This window comes from Pygocentrus nattereri, chromosome 24, assembly GCF_015220715.1.
Source record: "Pygocentrus nattereri isolate fPygNat1 chromosome 24, fPygNat1.pri, whole genome shotgun sequence".
Lineage (NCBI taxonomy): Eukaryota > Metazoa > Chordata > Actinopteri > Characiformes > Serrasalmidae > Pygocentrus > Pygocentrus nattereri.
The window spans coordinates 8,900,022-8,917,193 of record NC_051234.1 but is presented as its reverse complement, the minus strand read 5'-3'; the positions used below and the strand labels follow the sequence as shown (position 1 = coordinate 8,917,193).

Below are 17,172 nucleotides of genomic sequence, written 5' to 3'. Positions count from 1 at the left end.
TTTGTTTTGGTTTAGTCCAGCCCCCTTGTTGTCTGACTCCACCCCTGATTGTTACCACCTGTTTCCCACCTGACTCTCGTTAGCCCTCTTGTATTTAAGCCCTGTGTTTTCCTTAGTCGAGTGCTGGTCTTTCTTTGATTGTGTTTGATATGTTGGCTGTATTGTATTGTATTCTTGTGGTGTTGGGTTCTTGTTTGAGGTTGTGTGTTAATTTTGTCATGTCTGCCCCTCCTGCTCTCCGTATCGGCTGTTTGAATCTGGACCGTTTTGACCATGACCCTGGATTTGTCCATAATAAAAGTCGCTTATCTCAGCGTATGCGTCTGCCTCCTCGCTCCATGTTACAATTATTATAAGTGCTGTCAAGTTGTGTCCAACCCCTGGTCACCATACAGATACTGTTTCTCCAGAATGCCCTTTCTTCTGTTTGGGCTTTCAGCCTTCATGGCCAGTTCATGATTACTTTAACGGCCTCCATCCATCTTATATCTGGTCGTGCTCTTCCTGTTTTACTTTGCAAGCATAAAGGCCTTTTCCAAGGAACTAGTTCTTTTCAGAATATCTTCCAAAATAAGAGCTTCAGTGTGGGGCTTTGAATCAGAAATGAAGCCTGATTTGGTCGAGGACCCCATTCATTCTTTTCGCTGTCCATGTTTCTCTCAAAAGTCTTCACCAACACCAAAGTTCAGCTATTATATTTAGTTATTGAGGCTTCTGTGGAATTTTGAGTTAAATATACTTATACTTAATGGCCATTTGAAATGGAAATAAACAAATGAAGGGTGGTCTCTGACTTGCGCACAGTAGTGGACCTGTGGTCTTTCATTCAGCCTTGCCCATGGCCTTCATACGAGACCATGTAAGTAATATGTGGTGCTACGGACATGCTGTTTCTGTCAAAGTGCAGAGCGATTCATGCAGCTGGTGCACGGTGAGGCAAAAATGCTAGAGATTCTGTAACTTTTGTATGTGCAAACTAGAACTGGCCATTCAGACACCAGTAATACTCAACATCAGTCCTGGAGGACTGTAGCACTGCACACTGTAGTGTAGGGCTGCATGACATGCACAGTTTTTATGATTTTAAAGGGGTGGTCAAGGTGGCCAGTGCCTTCCACAAAATCTGACTGGAATTTCTGCGACATCATTGGCTTCCACCTCCTTAGGCAGTACAAACAGTCACTTAGGCTCCTTGAGCTACAAGAAACCCAAAAAGTATGTTTTTTTTAAGCCTCTTAAAAATCCCAGCCTTATTACATATTAAATAAAAATTATCATTCAGTAACTACAGGGACTTCGGTGTAATCTGATCGAGATATTGTTAGGTTATAGAAATATGTAATATAACTTTAGGCCCGCCAGCAGGCCCTGGCCATTTAAGGGGTTGGTATCGTTTTATTTGCATTATTTTGTAAAAAATTATAGTTAATGCTGGTGGTGTCTCCCAATTAGGCCTACAAAATGATAGTTAATGCTAGTTGTGTCTCCCAATTAGGCCTACAAAAAATAGTTAATGTGGACTGTGTCTTCCAGTTAGGCCTACAAAATTATAGGTAATGTTGGTGGTGTCCCCCAATTAGGCCTACAAAATGATAGGTAATGCTGGTGTTGTCTCCCAATTAGGCCTACAAAATTATAGGTAATGTTGGTGGTGTCCCCCAATTAGGCCTACGAAATTATAGGTAATGTTGGTGGTGTCCCCCAATTAGGCCTACAAAATGATAGGTATTGCTGATGGTGTCTCCCAATTAGGCCTACAAAATTATAATTTCTCCACTTAATTGCCTCCTCTTTGATGATTCTGTGTTGAGGTGTAAGTGTATCTGTGTAGGTCAAACAGTGCAGTATTCCTCCAGGACCAATTCAGAGTAGCTCTACAAAAGCTACCAATATGAGACTCTTCCCAGGGGAGAACATGTCCCACTTCCTACACTCTGATGTGGGAAGCCTTCACGGATTACCAGTGATGTGTCCAGCTGAGCTTTCAGCACCTGCCTTAGCATTCATCGTCCTTCACTCCAGCTCCTAAACTGACAGCAGCTTGCCCCTCAGCTGAGCCTGCTCCTCGCTCTCTCTCTCTTACCTAGAAATGCTAATGCTAATGCTACTTCACCCAAATACTAAGGTGGTGCAATGGTTAACATGAGGCACAAACAGGCTAGTTTGTATTCATTATAAGCAACATTAGCATATTTGGGAGAAACAATAGCATTCTGCTAGTGGTACACATCTTATCTAGGAGAACTTATGAAATTGGCTCAAATCTGATTTCCATGAAAAGGAAAAAAACAGTAGTATCACATTTGTGGCACTTTATGAGAACATGCTAAGCTAGGGGAGCCGTTTGCACAAACTCATTAGCATAAAGCTAACTGACCCTTGATAACTTCATTATTAACAGCATTAGCAAGTGTGAGCATTAGCATTCCCACAGTTATCTCAGGATGTATTTTTAGAAAAAGACACTATCCTTGGATTTGAACCACCAATCCATCTACAAAGATGGGGCCCAACCTCGACAGTGACTCCTTTTCCTCCTCCTCTTCCTCCGATTCAGTCAACTGCTCAGTTTCACTGTTACTGAACTGAGACTCCAGGGGTATTCCTGGTACCCAGTTCTGCCTGTAGCTTGAAGTACAGTCAGATAATGACACTAAAGGAATGGCATCAGTGGAGGGTACCACCGGACAGTTCTGCTGAACATAATTTGGGAAGTAGGCTCTTCCATAATCGGAAGCTAATCCACCGTTCGACCATTCCGTCTTGTCCATGGTGATGAGATCAGTCAACAAAGGAGTCCTTTCTCCAGCTGAGGTCAATCCTGTTATGAGAGGTGTGATTTCTGAGGTGTTGGCCAATAATCCTGAAGGGCTCTGAAGCTCAGGAAGGAATGTTAACTGAGAGAATTCAAGTTTTCCATTGGCAACACGTGACACTGGCAGCACTAAAGGCTCGCTATTGGAGTCTGGGTGCTTCTCGTCCCAGCCTTGGGCTGGCCGTTCATTCTGTAGGTCACTACCACCTCCAGCGCAGGACGTTGTTCCTGGAAGCTTGCTGCTTTCATTAGCAGAGTTGGGCGACTCCTTTGGGACCATAGAAGTCAGCACCATACTGTAGCTGATTGCAGAGTCATTGCTTTGGCTGCAGTTTTCGACCGGTACAACCTGCTGATTGGTGTAAGAATTACATCGCCAAGGAAGGCCATGACAGTCCTGGGCGGCATAACTGCCCCCATCATTTACATCTTTTGACTCCTCCATAACAGGACACAAGCCTGGCTCGGGCTTGTCAAACTTCCATGGAGATTCCGAGCATATCCTCACATCATCTAACTTCACCTTAGGATCTGAATAACATGGAGGATTGTTACTCTTTGGCATGATCTGTTTCAGAGAGAAAAACAAAAAAGGAATGTCAACCTTGATGTTGGATAAGAGCTTGTCTCACAGAGCAAGTCCAGCTTAAACAGTGTTCCTAACTAAGTTTCAGCTTCAATCTAACAAACAAATCCATGGTAAACTTATTAACTCTGTTAAACACAGACTAAGACGCTCATTAAAGCAGCCAGTGTTGGGAGTTGAGTGGCTAATTTTTCAAAGAGGGAAAAAACATATTAGTGCGTATTGGAATAATGGTTCATTTCTATATATTGTTAATGCATAGTATAATTTGTAGAGTAATATTTTTGACATGACTGATGCCGCTGTTGCAAACAGTGGGGCATGTTCACCTGACGTTTTTTAAATTATGTGAGAATTTTGGGGGCTGGGGAATGGTGGTCAAAAATCATAGCTTAGTTGCAAAAGACCTGTAAGATTTTATGTAAAATAGCAGTCAATTACAATTTCAGACTCTAATTAAAGCCAAAATAGATCTTTGTTTGTTTAATTCTAGTCAGTAATGACAAAAAAGATGCACTAATCTGCCCTGGAACACTTCTTTACTGTACTGAGATTGTTTGTTGACTTATGCTTTTACAATTACTAATGGTTCTTTCTTCTTTGTCTTAATTAGGCAAATAATAGGCAACAAAACTGAATGTCTATACTGAATATATATGATATTCCTGTTTAATATTGACACATACAGCATGAAATATCAATAATTGTTATTGTAGGCATAGTTTGTTTTAGATTAGACTTGCTGAATTGTTATTTGTAAGCTACAGCCTCCTGAAGTGTGCCTCCCTGCCATATTAATAACTAAAATCTTGAATGCGACCAGTCCTGGAGCGGGTTAGCGTGGCTAAGTTGCCATGGTGATATAGCTCAGTAAAAAAAGACCAAGTTCAGATTTAGATTAAGCTAAGCCTAGCAATAGCAGGCCAAGCAGGAAATCCTGCTTTGACACACCACCATTAACTTCACATAAATACAAAACAACTGTGTTGCATTTACATGCAATTTATGCAACAGAGCAGCCTGAAGGCACCTGCTAATTTAATATGTGAATGTGTGATTTTCCACAGAGAAAGTCAGGTTAGACATATTTTATGATAGTGAACAAGTGAAGAAAAGCTAAACTGACATGTTGGTTAATACTGATTAATATGCTAGTACTGCTAACTGAAGTGGAATAAAACAGAATAATGTTCAGTCAATCAAAAGAACATAAACAAATGAAAAAGGTGCCACAGGCCAAAAGATTCACATTTGTGGTGAAAATGAAGTTTGTGGTATGAAGCGCATTCCTCTCTGAACTCCCTACTCAGGTTTCTAATCTTACAGGCCTTTAGTGCCTGGAACAGGAGGAGGCACCTTCCAGGTAAGTCCACATGGGGAATTTTCTTGTTTGACAAAAGAGCCTCTTACCAGCACTTGAGGCAGATGACTCTTCCTTGTAACATACAGCTGGCACAAGACCAAGGCCAAGGTAATCAGGAGGAAAAGAGCTATTAAACCAGGCACAATGAACATGTGCATCCAGGGCTTAGCTATGGACACAGAGAAAAAAGGAAGAAAAGCAAATGTTAACTAGACTACTCCACTTCGTCTGGTCAGATTTCATGGAAAACGTGGCTCTGGGAAAAGTGCTTCGGCCCTGATATGACAAGTGAGTCTTGGGTAAACAAGAACAGGATATTTGAGAATTGGGCAATCTGGGCCTTCCTGGAGAGGAGAAATCAAAACTCAAACATGTGAAAGGGTAAATGGCTTTTCAGTGTCTTTTCCTTATGAGTCCTCTATCTGCAGCTCAGCAGTAAAATGAGAGCTTATTTACCACCATTAATCTGGTGAATTCACACTAGAGTCTGGGACTGTGTGACCATTTTAAAGGGCCCATGCCATGTAAATCTTGATTTTCCTCATTTTCTCTGATATAGTGTGTGAACATTGTTAAAGGTTCAAGATGTTCTCTCTACACAGTCCATATATAAACAGCCCATTTTAAATTAGGCACTTTTGTGAGGTCATAAACAAACAACATATTTATGTATATCTGTCTATTCTGCCTACAGCAGTTTAGCCACACCCATGTGTGTTGACCTTTAATCTAGTTTTTCATCCTAGACGCTTTCTGAAATCCAAAATGGTAACTTTACAAAACAAAGGTGCATGTGAAATACAGCAGCTGTCAGGAGATAAACAGATCTGCTGAGCGAGGCGAGGCAGAGAGGACCACCAGCTCACTGAGTTTGAATCCTGGAGGCGCTCTTACCTGGGACAGTCACACAGAAGGTGGTGCTCTCACTCTGCTTCAGACTGGACGGATGGGTCCACAGGTAGAATGCAGTGCCGCAGTACTCTGTGTTTACCTCCAAATTGCTTAGAGTGATCACGCCAGATGTGTTTCGTGTCCCCTTCTGAAAAAACAGAAAAGAGGCATCTCAGCAGGTATTTAGGGGTATTGTTAAATGCTAGTCCTGTCAATCCATTTTTTTCATGAGGTTATCAAAATTCAGTCCTGAGATCATGAATTTGTATGGCTAATTTCTAATTTTGGTCATGGAATCTGCAGGCAAGTCAACTATTAGCCATATTTACATTTTAGAGTACTCCAGTAATGTCATTTCAGTATTACTGAAACTAATAGTAAAAGTAGTTTATAGTGTTAAATAGTACTATCGTAACATTTTTCAATGCTGTTCAAGCTGGATTAGGCACTATAAGTCTGACAGTAATAATTGTGGAGTGATTTTAATCCAGTATGAATCTGCAGTGTGTGTAGTTTTACAGTCTGATGGTAATAATTGTGGAGTGATTTTAATCCAGTATGAATCTGTAACTGGCTGCGCTGCCTCACTGGCTGAGCTGCCTCATTAACTATATTCCCATTCCAGTTCAGCTCACATTAATGGAATAACAAAATCTGGTAATAGTCACGACCCTGTGCCGTGTTGTTATTGTTATTGAGTGTGTCCTAAAGTGAACATCTGAGCTATGACCTTACAATCAGATTCATCTTTCATCCTCATCCCATTAAATAATCAAATTCCAACAAATGAAATTACACATCTCTCTCAGGGAAAACTGATCTTGCTCCCATAGTGTTGTACGCAAATCTCAGCAGAACTGAAAGTATAATGTGCAGCATCAGATGTATATTAATGCTGAGTATGTTCTATTGTGTTATTTAGAATCTATTGATGATGATCTGAGAGGAACCGGAGGTTACCTGTTGAGCTTTGGATGCTGGGTGTGTGAGGCGGACCTCGTAGTTAACATGTAGTTGCCCAGAGCTGTCGCGGCTGATTTCCTTAACAGATTTGTTCTGAGGTCCCATTGGAGTTGTGACCATCACAGTAAAAGAGGATTCAGCAGTGCTAACTGACACCTTTGGAGCTCCAAGTGTGGCTAAGCAGATGAAAGAAGAATGGAAAAGGGAGAGAAGAGAAATGTAAGTAAAGTAAATATCTGGAAAACACATATATACTACCCAAATAATATAGATACATGTGTCTACTTTTATATAAAAATATATAGAAAATCATTATATGGAAGTGCATTTTATGGATCATGCAAAAACAAACAGAAAACAATTATGGCAGTGGTTTATAATATGATGAAATAGCTTATTCTTACTCAGCTGTATAGGAATGAAGGGCTTATAGGTCTCAAAGCACATGCTGTTGATCATAATCCTGGCGTAATATTCCATGTAAATATCAGTTATAACGGAGCTGAAGTCACAGGAAGTTGCAGAGATGTTCTGGCATTCGACCATCGGATGCCACAATTCTCCATATCTAACAGGAACAGAATCACAACGTGATTTTTATGAACAAAAAATGCATCAAAAACTCTAAACAAAGGAGTATAATTTGTACAGACACTTTGCTACACCAAATAAAAGAATATGTACATGTGCATTAATATTGTGCATCATCACTATAGTGAATTACTCCAGGAGATATGCAGTTGATAGTGAATCATTCATAGTAGATGCAGAGTTATTCATATTAGTTTCTGAATAATTCATACTGAATCATTTGCAGCACATACTGAATTTGTAGTATATATTGAATGATTCTGTAAGTGAATAATGGCATAATTAATCTGTAGTTTAAACAGTTAATGTGGATTTTAAGGAAATCAGTTCCACATCAATGCTGCATCAGTGCTCTCTCTCTCTCTCTCTCTCTCTCTCTCTCATTGTGTTCTGATCAGACTTGCCCACACTGAGGAGAGTCAAACTGTGACAGTTTTGTGTGGAGTTAAAGGGGGGTGCTGACATTCTCCACCCCAAGCTCCCTCAGCAGCCCACTGAGAATTATATCCTCCACTGAGAGAGAGAGAGAGAGAGAGAGAGAGAGAGAGAGAGAGGTGGTGAGATCTTGTTCCCACACCTTACTAAGTCGTGGCCATGAATTAGGTTCTTGTTCCCACACCTTACTAAGTCGTGGCCATGCATTAGGATCTTGTTCCCACACCTTAAGTCATGGCCACGCATTAGGGTCTTGTTCCCACACTTTACATAGTCATGGCCACACATTAGGATCTTGTTCCCACACCTTACTAAATCATGGCCACAACTTAACTATCTCATTCCCTTCCTAGGCCATGCATTATTTTTATTTATATGGGATGTCACCAGCAGGGCTTGTAAATAAGTCAAAGCTTGAGAAAATAAGAAGATAAATTTGAGTAAATCTGCCCTAAAGTTGTGGACAAGCTGTGGACAGATGTGTTCCCCTGCTACTTTCGACTGAGCTGATTGGTGGTCATTTGTTTGGTCAGGAAAAAAAAGAGCACTGAAGGCTGAACTGGATGTGCAGCGGTGCTGAGCCCAGGCCTTGCTGTAAAAGAGCATCTGTCAGAAACATTGAGTTTGTTGCATCTAAAAACCGTCACTCAAGCTCTCCACAGTGCACAAAGTCACTCTCTCCATTGACAAAGCGCAACACTTTCCGCTGATCCAAATTTTCCTTTTTGTTCAACCTGAACCCAGAGCGCTCTGGCCAGTTATTTTCTCAGCGCTGCGCCGACCGTGTGCTGTGAAGCAGGAAATAGTTACAGCTGAGGACAATGGACACAGCAGGGAAAAGGCAAAGAGACATGAAGAGCAGAGCAGGGAAGAGTCTGTGATCCTGATAATGGAGGCCAAAGAATGAAAACGAGGAATGGGAGGGGAGGACACATGCTGGAAGAAAGGCTGATGACCATGAGGTCAGCAATAACTAAAGGAAGAGACTGGGCAGAGATTGTAAACGTGATGGATTCTGTTGCGGAATATCAATAAAACATCCAGCTGCAAGAGTGCAACCCATTACAACACAGTTTAGTTGGATTTGACAGTTAATAGCCAACTCAGTGCTTAATTGCATCATTAATTCATTTAAGCAGATAATTTAACCCTTTAACCTGTATGCACCCTGATGCAGTGAGCCAACTGGATACCACAAGGCCATCACTGAGTTGGGCTGATGAGAGAATGAGAATATACATATTTTTTTCTCTTGAAGCATTAAGAGTTCCTTTCACTGGAACTAAGGGGCCGAGCCCCCATAATCTTCCCTCCACCAAAATTAACACTTGCAGTCAGACAAGTACCTTTCTCCTGGCAACCGGCAAACCCAGACTCGTCAATATGACTGCCAGACAGAGAACTCATTCCTTGAAGCTCTCTTGGCTGTTCTTGAGCTAATCTGAAGGCCACATGAAATTTGGAGGTCTGTAGCGATTGACTCTGCAGAAAGTTACAGACGTCTGCGCACTAAACAAATAAAATCAACCAACCAAACAGAAACCTCAAAGCACCTGTTTGGTTTATCTTTATGAAAAGTGGCAATCCCGCTGGAGGGCCCTTGTGACTTGAACCAGGCTGAGCAGAAAAGGCAGGAAAGCTGTGCAGCACTGTGTTTGAGCAGCAGCAGAGTCTGAAAGTTAGTTTAGAGAGAAGTCAAAAGGTCTCGTTTCACTCACTGCTTATACTCGATGCTGTACAGGACATTCTGACCAGGGATGTCCACTTCATCCCAATAGAGCATGCTGTGAAAATTGCGGGATTCAAAATAAAGCCTCGTCATGTTGCAGTCGTGGCACCAGTAACCTGCAAGAGTCACATACAAGAGAGAGTGATTAATGTTAGTGGAGGAGCACTGCAATTACACACACACACACACATACATACACACACATACATACACACAGACACAAGTTATGACCACCTCCTTGTTTCTACGCTCATTGTCCATTTTAGCAGCTCCACTTACTATATAGATGCACTTTGTTGTTGCATTTACAGACTGTAGTCCATCTACATACTTTGTTAGCCCCCTTTTACCTTGTTCTTCAGAGTTCAGGACCCCCACGGACCCTCACAGAGCAGGTACTGTTTGGGTGGTGGAGTGGATCAGAAATAGCAGTGCAGCTGGAGTTTTGAAACACCTCAGTGTCACTGCTGGACCGAGAATAGTCCACCAACCAAAAATATCCAGCCAACAGTGTCCTGTGACCACTGACGAATGACTAGAGGATGACCAACACAAACTGTGCAGTAGCAGATGAGCTATCGCCTCTGACTTTACATCGACAAGTTGGGCTGACAAGGTAGGAGTGTCTAATAGAGTGGACAGTGAGTGGACACAGTGTTTAAACCCTCCAGCAGCAGCACTGCTGTGTCTGATCCACTCAGACCAGCACAACACACAGTGTTACTGCAGTGCAATGACCCACCACCCAAATAGTACCTGCTCTATAAGGGTCCATGAGGCGTCCTGGCCACTGAAGAACAGGTTAAAAGGGGCTAATTGTAGCATATATATATATATACACACACACACACACACACACACACACACACACACTCCACTATATAGTAAGTGGAGCTGATAAAATGGACAGTGAGCGTAGGAACAATGAGGTGGTTATAATGTTATGTCTGATCCGTGTATGTGTATATATAAAATGATGATATGGCATGATGGATTGTGTGTAATATGACCAGGAACATGAACTAACTTCTGAATTCAGTCATACTTCATGAAATTGAACCCCTACTGGACGCAGCAGCTTTACCCTGGCCTTCACTACTCCATGCCAGTTCAGCACTGTGACGTTGCTGTGCTGGAAGATGGTGTTGTGGTATTCTGGCAGGCGCACAGGCCCGGCCTTGATCTTCGATTTAGCTCCGTCACTCAGAGCTACAGCAGGTGACGGACCTGTAAAAAGCCAGCGGAATTCCTTCCCTTCAAGCAGCAGTCATTCCATTTTTACTGCACAGTTGCTACAACTAGAACATCTGCTCTTCCAGACCACAGAAAAAAATATCAGTCATACTTCAGCTTTGTCTTTGTTTTTGAAGGTGTAGAGGGAGGCCTCCAAATACAACAGCGCTTATGGCAGCCAGACACTGTCTGTTTATTTCCTCTGTGAAGTGGGCACATTTGTGGCTCTACAAAAGTGATAGTTTAATGAAAAAATCTTCGCTAGCCTCCCCCTTCACAATCAGCCATGAGTACACCCAAATATGGCTCGCAGTCGATTCTGTACGTATTTTAAGTTCTATTTATTTTCCGATATGTTAAATTCAGCAAACAAATGGTAATTTTGCATTAAAATGTGCAGAAGTGTGTTCTCTGTGGTGCAAGGGCGTCAAACTCAATCACGAAAAGGGCCATATTACAACATCTCAGCTGTGTTGAGTTGTGTCAGCTGTGTTTTTATTTTGTGTATTCAAAATATGCCACAACTGCAACAGCAAAATAGGCATTGAATATTTATTTGACAATAATTCTCAATAAAAATAAATTGTTTATGTATTTTTTTTATATTGCCTATTTGCTTGAGCTAGAGGCCAGGCGTCTTTTCTTTTTGTGTAATTGCTGGCCCACAGATGGTTGTTGGGGGTCAGAACACACACAGTGTTGCAGTGCATGCTTGGGGCTATAGTGCATCTCAGGGTGAAATGGACTGCTACTTGTGTTTGACACATGGGCTATAGAGGGTGTGTAATTATTTTTGGGTTGTGTGGGGTGCTGGAGCCTATCCCAGCACTTACTGGGCGGAAGGCAGGAAACACCCTTGGTACCTAGGGGCAATTCTCTAATTCTCTAATATATATATATATATAGACAGGGTGGAGATATAAAATGCTTCATATATGAAGCTTGTGCTGACGTTTTGTTGATTTTCTAAGTGAAAATAGGATATAACACTTTCCTCATATATATATATATATATATATATATATATATATATATATATATATATATATATATATATATATATATACATATATAAATTATGAATGTATTTATGAAATATATTTTTGCAATGTATGAAAATGGCCAAAAAATGGATTTGTTAAATACATTTATTAGGTCTAATTATTATCTGTGTTCAGCTGTAATAAAGGTTACAGATGTAACTAAACGGTACTGACTTCTGTGATCTGCACTGTACTTCATATTAACCATGTACGTCTGCAGTGAGACGCTCACACACTGTGTATTTCAAATAGACAAAATATTAAATCATAACTGCATTGATCACATTTAAATTGAAGATACTGGAATACAAATTCATTTTAAACACTAAAGTGCATCAGACAGGATTTAGGATATTTTCATACATTTTTCGTACATTTTTATTTGTAATATTATTTCACCATAATTTTTTAAATGAATGTATTTGAAAGTAGATTTGGTCAATATAACAATATATTCCTAAATACATTTTAGTGTTTGGAATGTATTTCAGATGGACATTGTTCTTCATATTTTGGTGCATGATTTCTAACATTTAGTTTGTTAAAAATCACTGCTGTTGGAACAAAACCTCGGATCTCCATTTTTGTCACTTTTCATTTTTTGACATCTTTTGAAAATGCCTGTTGCTCTTTACATTAGGTGTAAATTTAATGACAAATGGACTAAAATAAATGACCCAAAATGGCTTGGAAAAAATTCTGGTTCCATTGACTTACATTAAAAGTAAAGTAGATTTTTCCTTCCCCTGTAAAGTTGCCATTTTGGAGATACAAGTTTTTTTTCCCGACAACAGCAAAATATATTGTTAAATATAATACATACATTTTTAAATATATACTTGTGAATGGGCCTCATTTGGCTTTACTTATTAATTCAGCAAATAAAGGACACTTGCATTTATTTTCAAAAATTGACAACAGGGACTTTGACAGGGGGCGCCCAAACTGTAAATCTCTCACCTCATATGGATTCGATTTCATTTTGATTAATTTCAGTGTAGGAAACAAGTTGAAAAGTTTCATATTCTGGTTTTTTTTTTTTTATGATTTTGATACAAATTTTTATTTTATTATTTGATTTTGGAACGATTTACTTTTACATATTTAATAATACACATTTTATGTTTTAAAATACACTTCATGAATATAACTGGAGGAACTGTTATGCAATATTGGAACATAGGCAATATATACGATGCACCTTTATGAGGTTTAAATATACTTTGGCCAACAAATGATACTTTATTGAATATTATTATAATCAGTTTATCAATCTATTTTAACTGGCAAATATGGCAAATATCACATGACGATACACAATACATTTTCATCACACATAATATGTCTCATAATACAATAATATAAGTTGTGAGGTCTGAGAAGTTAAAACCAGTTGAAAAATGGAAAATAATGATTTTGCTTTATTAAATCAAGACTAATTATACAGTGTAATCATAACTCAGCGCTTTTAAATATTAATGATTCTGATATGCTTAGAGCCCTGCGATGGACTGGCGACCTATCCAGGGTGTATCCTGCCTTCCACCCTCCATAGCCTCCAGTACACCCCCCCCCACGACCCTGAGGGAGAAGCGTGTTGGAAAATGTGTGTGTATGTGTGTGTGTGTGTGATATGCTTAGAAATGCATATTTTTTCATGTGATTTGATGTGATTTATCACGATAACGATAAATATCAGATGAGCTGTCGCCTCTGACTTTACATCGACAAGGTGGGCTGACAAGGTAGGAGTGTCTAATAGAGTGGACAGTGAGTGGACACAGTGTTTAAAGCCTCCAGCAGCACTGCTGTGTCTGATCCACTAGTACCAGCACAACACACAGTGTTACTGCAGTGCAATGACCCACCACCCAAATAGTACCTGCTCTATAAGGGTCCATGAGGGTCCTGGCCACTGAAGAACAGGTTAAAATTGTAATTACAGTGTAATTGCTACAACAGTGAATAATGGAGGTAAATAAAATGCCATTGAAATAAAATTGTCACTGAATAAAATAAACAATCTTATCAGTGATTCCAGACTTTGGAGTCCAGCTGCACTGCAAATAATGGCAACTTGTCAAGTGATATGATCTTAAATGTAGTCAAGAAATTCAGTGTTTCTCCTGTTTAGATTGTGTAAGCCTAATGTAAGATTAATGAACCCATTTCTAGACATTTTTAGATTCAACAAGTAAAATTCTCTCTCTATATTGGCAGATAATGTTGCTTGTTTTAAGAAATGTGCTTGAAACCAGCAAAATGATTTGCCAGTAGAGAAATGGAGATAAATTTACTTAATAAAATGACCTAAAACAAGCAACAAATTCTGGAAATAAGCTAAATAATCTTATAATCGGAGCGCAACCATCTCAAAATGGGAAATATAAGCTATATCGACTAGATTTAAGATCATTTCACTTGACAAGATCCCATTTTTTTTGCAGTGTGCTCTTGTTCAGAATCAGAGCCGTGAGTGATTATATCATGTTCTGAAGTGCAGAGCGTGAACTGCACTCAATAGAAAGGCCTTCACACTTTAGTGAGTCCAAAGGACACCAAGACACTGCGTGTTTTCCCATCTTGATAATAAGGCATTTTATAGCCTCTGATGGGCTGATTTAAAGATCCATAATTCAGTAATCCAGGAGTCAACGTCAGTGCAGCATAAGAGACCCTTCATTCATTTATGTTTAAACAGCCTTTAAACAGAAGATCTTAACAGAAAATTCCACAGGAGCCTCAACGGCTGTATGTAATATTTTTCTGGTGTTCAGTGCTGCACGTCACCAAGACATTTTATGATACGTTTCATGACTTCTCGAATACAATCCTTTCAACTCTTCTAACTATGGTGATGTTTGAGTTCAGAATACTGCCACCATTTAAGGTGGAACGGGAAAAGTCGGAGAAAAAGCTGGAAGCCAAACTCAGCCTTGTCCTTTTATGAACCTAAATATAAGATAACCTGTATGTTTTGGTGCTGAGTACTAGTTAGTACTACTGAATAATAGACTTAACATCTTACATTTAGGAGATCTTCTTCGTTTATTTAACAAATCGCTGTTGTCAGAACAAAATGTCACATCTCCAAAATGGTAACTTTACAGGAGAAGGAAAAAACTTACTTTACTTTTAATGTAAGTCAATGGAACCAGACATATTTCTAAGCAATTTTGGGCCGTTTCTTTTGGCCCATTCATCATAAAACTTTGGCACAGTATAAAGGACAAAAGGTATTTCCAAATCATGTAAAAAACTGGAAATCGACAAAAATGGAGATACAAGGTTTTGTTCCATCAGCAGCGAAGTGCGTTTTTCACAGTGAAATATTAGTGTATCTGCCAAAGTTGAAGATCCTCAAAGTCGTCCATTATTGTTTCATGGCCTGTTTTACCGACCAATCAGAGGCTTTGTCATGTAGTGTCTTCGTCCCCAGAGTTCGCTCAGCTGCCATGTGCGTGACATGGCGAATGAAGCCTCTGCGGTTGTTTGTTTTCTCCGCAATTACATCACACTGTTCACTGAAGCCAGACGAACATCATCTCCATAAGAAGTACACCGAGTAATCAAACGCATTCAGTGGTGTTGAGGTCTGGACTGTGGGGTGGTCAGTCCACAGCTTCTTAGTTTGAGGTGTTCGTCTCCTTTTCTCAGTGAGGTTCTTCTTGATCAGCTACACATCCTTTCAGACCCGTAGCGCTGAGTTGTGTCTATTTAGTGATTTTGGTTCGATTAATTTTTACTTATTTATCAATATTTTGCTTATTTTTACTTATTTATTAATCATATTTAGTTTTTAAAATGCACTACATTCATAACTGGAGGAATTGTTTACACAATAATGGATCATCAACAATAAATACAGTGCAACTTTATGAGGTTTAAATCATTTTGGCCAAGAAATGATACCTTGTTGAATATTATTATAATCAGTTAAAATTGATTCTAACTGGCAAATATGGCAGTAATATCACATCAAGATACACAATACATTTGCATCACACCCAACATGTCTAACTGTGCCCAACTGTGTTGTGAGGTCTGAGACTTTAAAACCAGTTTTAAAATGCAACCAGAAGCTAGGAAAATAATGATTTTGTTCTATTTCATATACTTTATTAAATCTAATCAAGACTATTTATGCAGTACAATCATAATTATGCCATTTCATCTTAAAGATGAAAGCTTGAAGTGCTGTTTATCTGATGGGAACAGTTTTGCTGTCTATCAGGTCTTCCAGGTGGTTGTTAGGAGCTCTATTTCAACTTTTTTTAAATCTCCATTTTTTCCCACTTATTTTCTTTGACTTTCACCTTAATTTTGTGAGTGGATGATCATATATTTAATCTCCTCAGAATTATCTTCTGAAAAATAATGAACAACTTCTACTTAAAGGCTGTTTTGGGTAGAAATGAACCCCTTACCAAGCCATGGGACCACCAAGAGGACCCCAGTGTTATTACACACTTATACTATAACTTAAAAATAGCTCCATTAGTTTGCATTGAAGTCACTGTAGTCAATGAGTCATAACAAGTCTGGGATTTGAATGGGGTTAAACAAATGAAATTGTAGTTTTTAACTTTTTCATGATGCTAACCTGTGGAAGAACAACCTAAACGAGGTTGCGAGACACTCACCAGAGCAGCAGAGGAGCAGGAGGACCAGAGGCCACATATCCAGACCGAGAGGCATTTGAGGGACAGGAAAATCCAGTGTTGTAGATTATGATCCACTACAGAAGGAGTCAAGTTCAGTAATCCAAACAGACAATCACAGCAATCCTGAAAGACCACAGCGATAACAGATCAACATCACATCGTTTCCTGCTATTTCTGTCCTTCTTCGCTCTGCTAGGTTGGAGAGCACGTCAAGCCGTCCGCCGTCTCCGTCCACCCTTCCATCTCTGATGAGCTCAGGCTGAAGGAGTGCTCATCTGCAGGTGTGTGTACAGGTGAACTTTGGAAGGCAGTGCTGTGCTGGCTGCGCTTCTCCCTCCTCTCATTCTTGTATTTCAGGTTTTGGCTGCTGATAAACAGGCAGGTCTGCTTCTGGGAAGGAGAAAAGAAAGTGAAAAAGAAAGAGTGAAGAGAGAAGGAGGTGAGGCGTTCCGCTCATTGTGTTCACGCCTCGTGCCCCTGTGGCGGAAACGTGAGAGTGTTAAGTGCACAGTACTTCAGCTACAGCCAGAGAGGTATGAACAGTTCACCACTACGGAGCCCCTGTATAAATAAAAATAATGAATGGGCACGCCTTATTAACGCATGGGAACGAGATCCTGGCCATGACTTAATCAGCTCATTCCCACACCTTACTAAGTTGTGGCCACACATTATTTTTATTTATACAGGATGTCACCAGCTGGCTCCATAATCACCGAAAGAGAGGAGACCGTTTTGAGGCATAGTCACTGATTTTAGTTCTGCTGATGTTGACAAATCTGTTTAATCTTAAATATCAGTTGATTTCATCTGTCAAAGGGTTTATCAGCCTTAAATACAACACACAGCATTCCATACC

The 17,172-nt window shown here is 39.8% G+C and overlaps 1 protein-coding gene across 1 annotated transcript; it reads right to left on the bottom strand.

Moving 5' to 3' along the window:
* Positions 1-16,689, bottom strand: ifnlr1 (interferon lambda receptor 1). Its single transcript, XM_017695752.2, has 7 exons — positions 16,293-16,689; positions 9,363-9,489; positions 7,023-7,186; positions 6,616-6,794; positions 5,659-5,803; positions 4,812-4,933; positions 1-3,383 (listed from the first exon to the last, which is right to left on the bottom strand). The coding sequence occupies exons 1-7, from the start codon at positions 16,345-16,347 to the stop codon at positions 2,466-2,468; spliced, it is 1,710 nt and encodes a 569-aa protein (XP_017551241.1). The 5' UTR covers positions 16,348-16,689; the 3' UTR covers positions 1-2,465.
* Between the last annotated feature and the right edge of the window lie 483 nt (positions 16,690-17,172).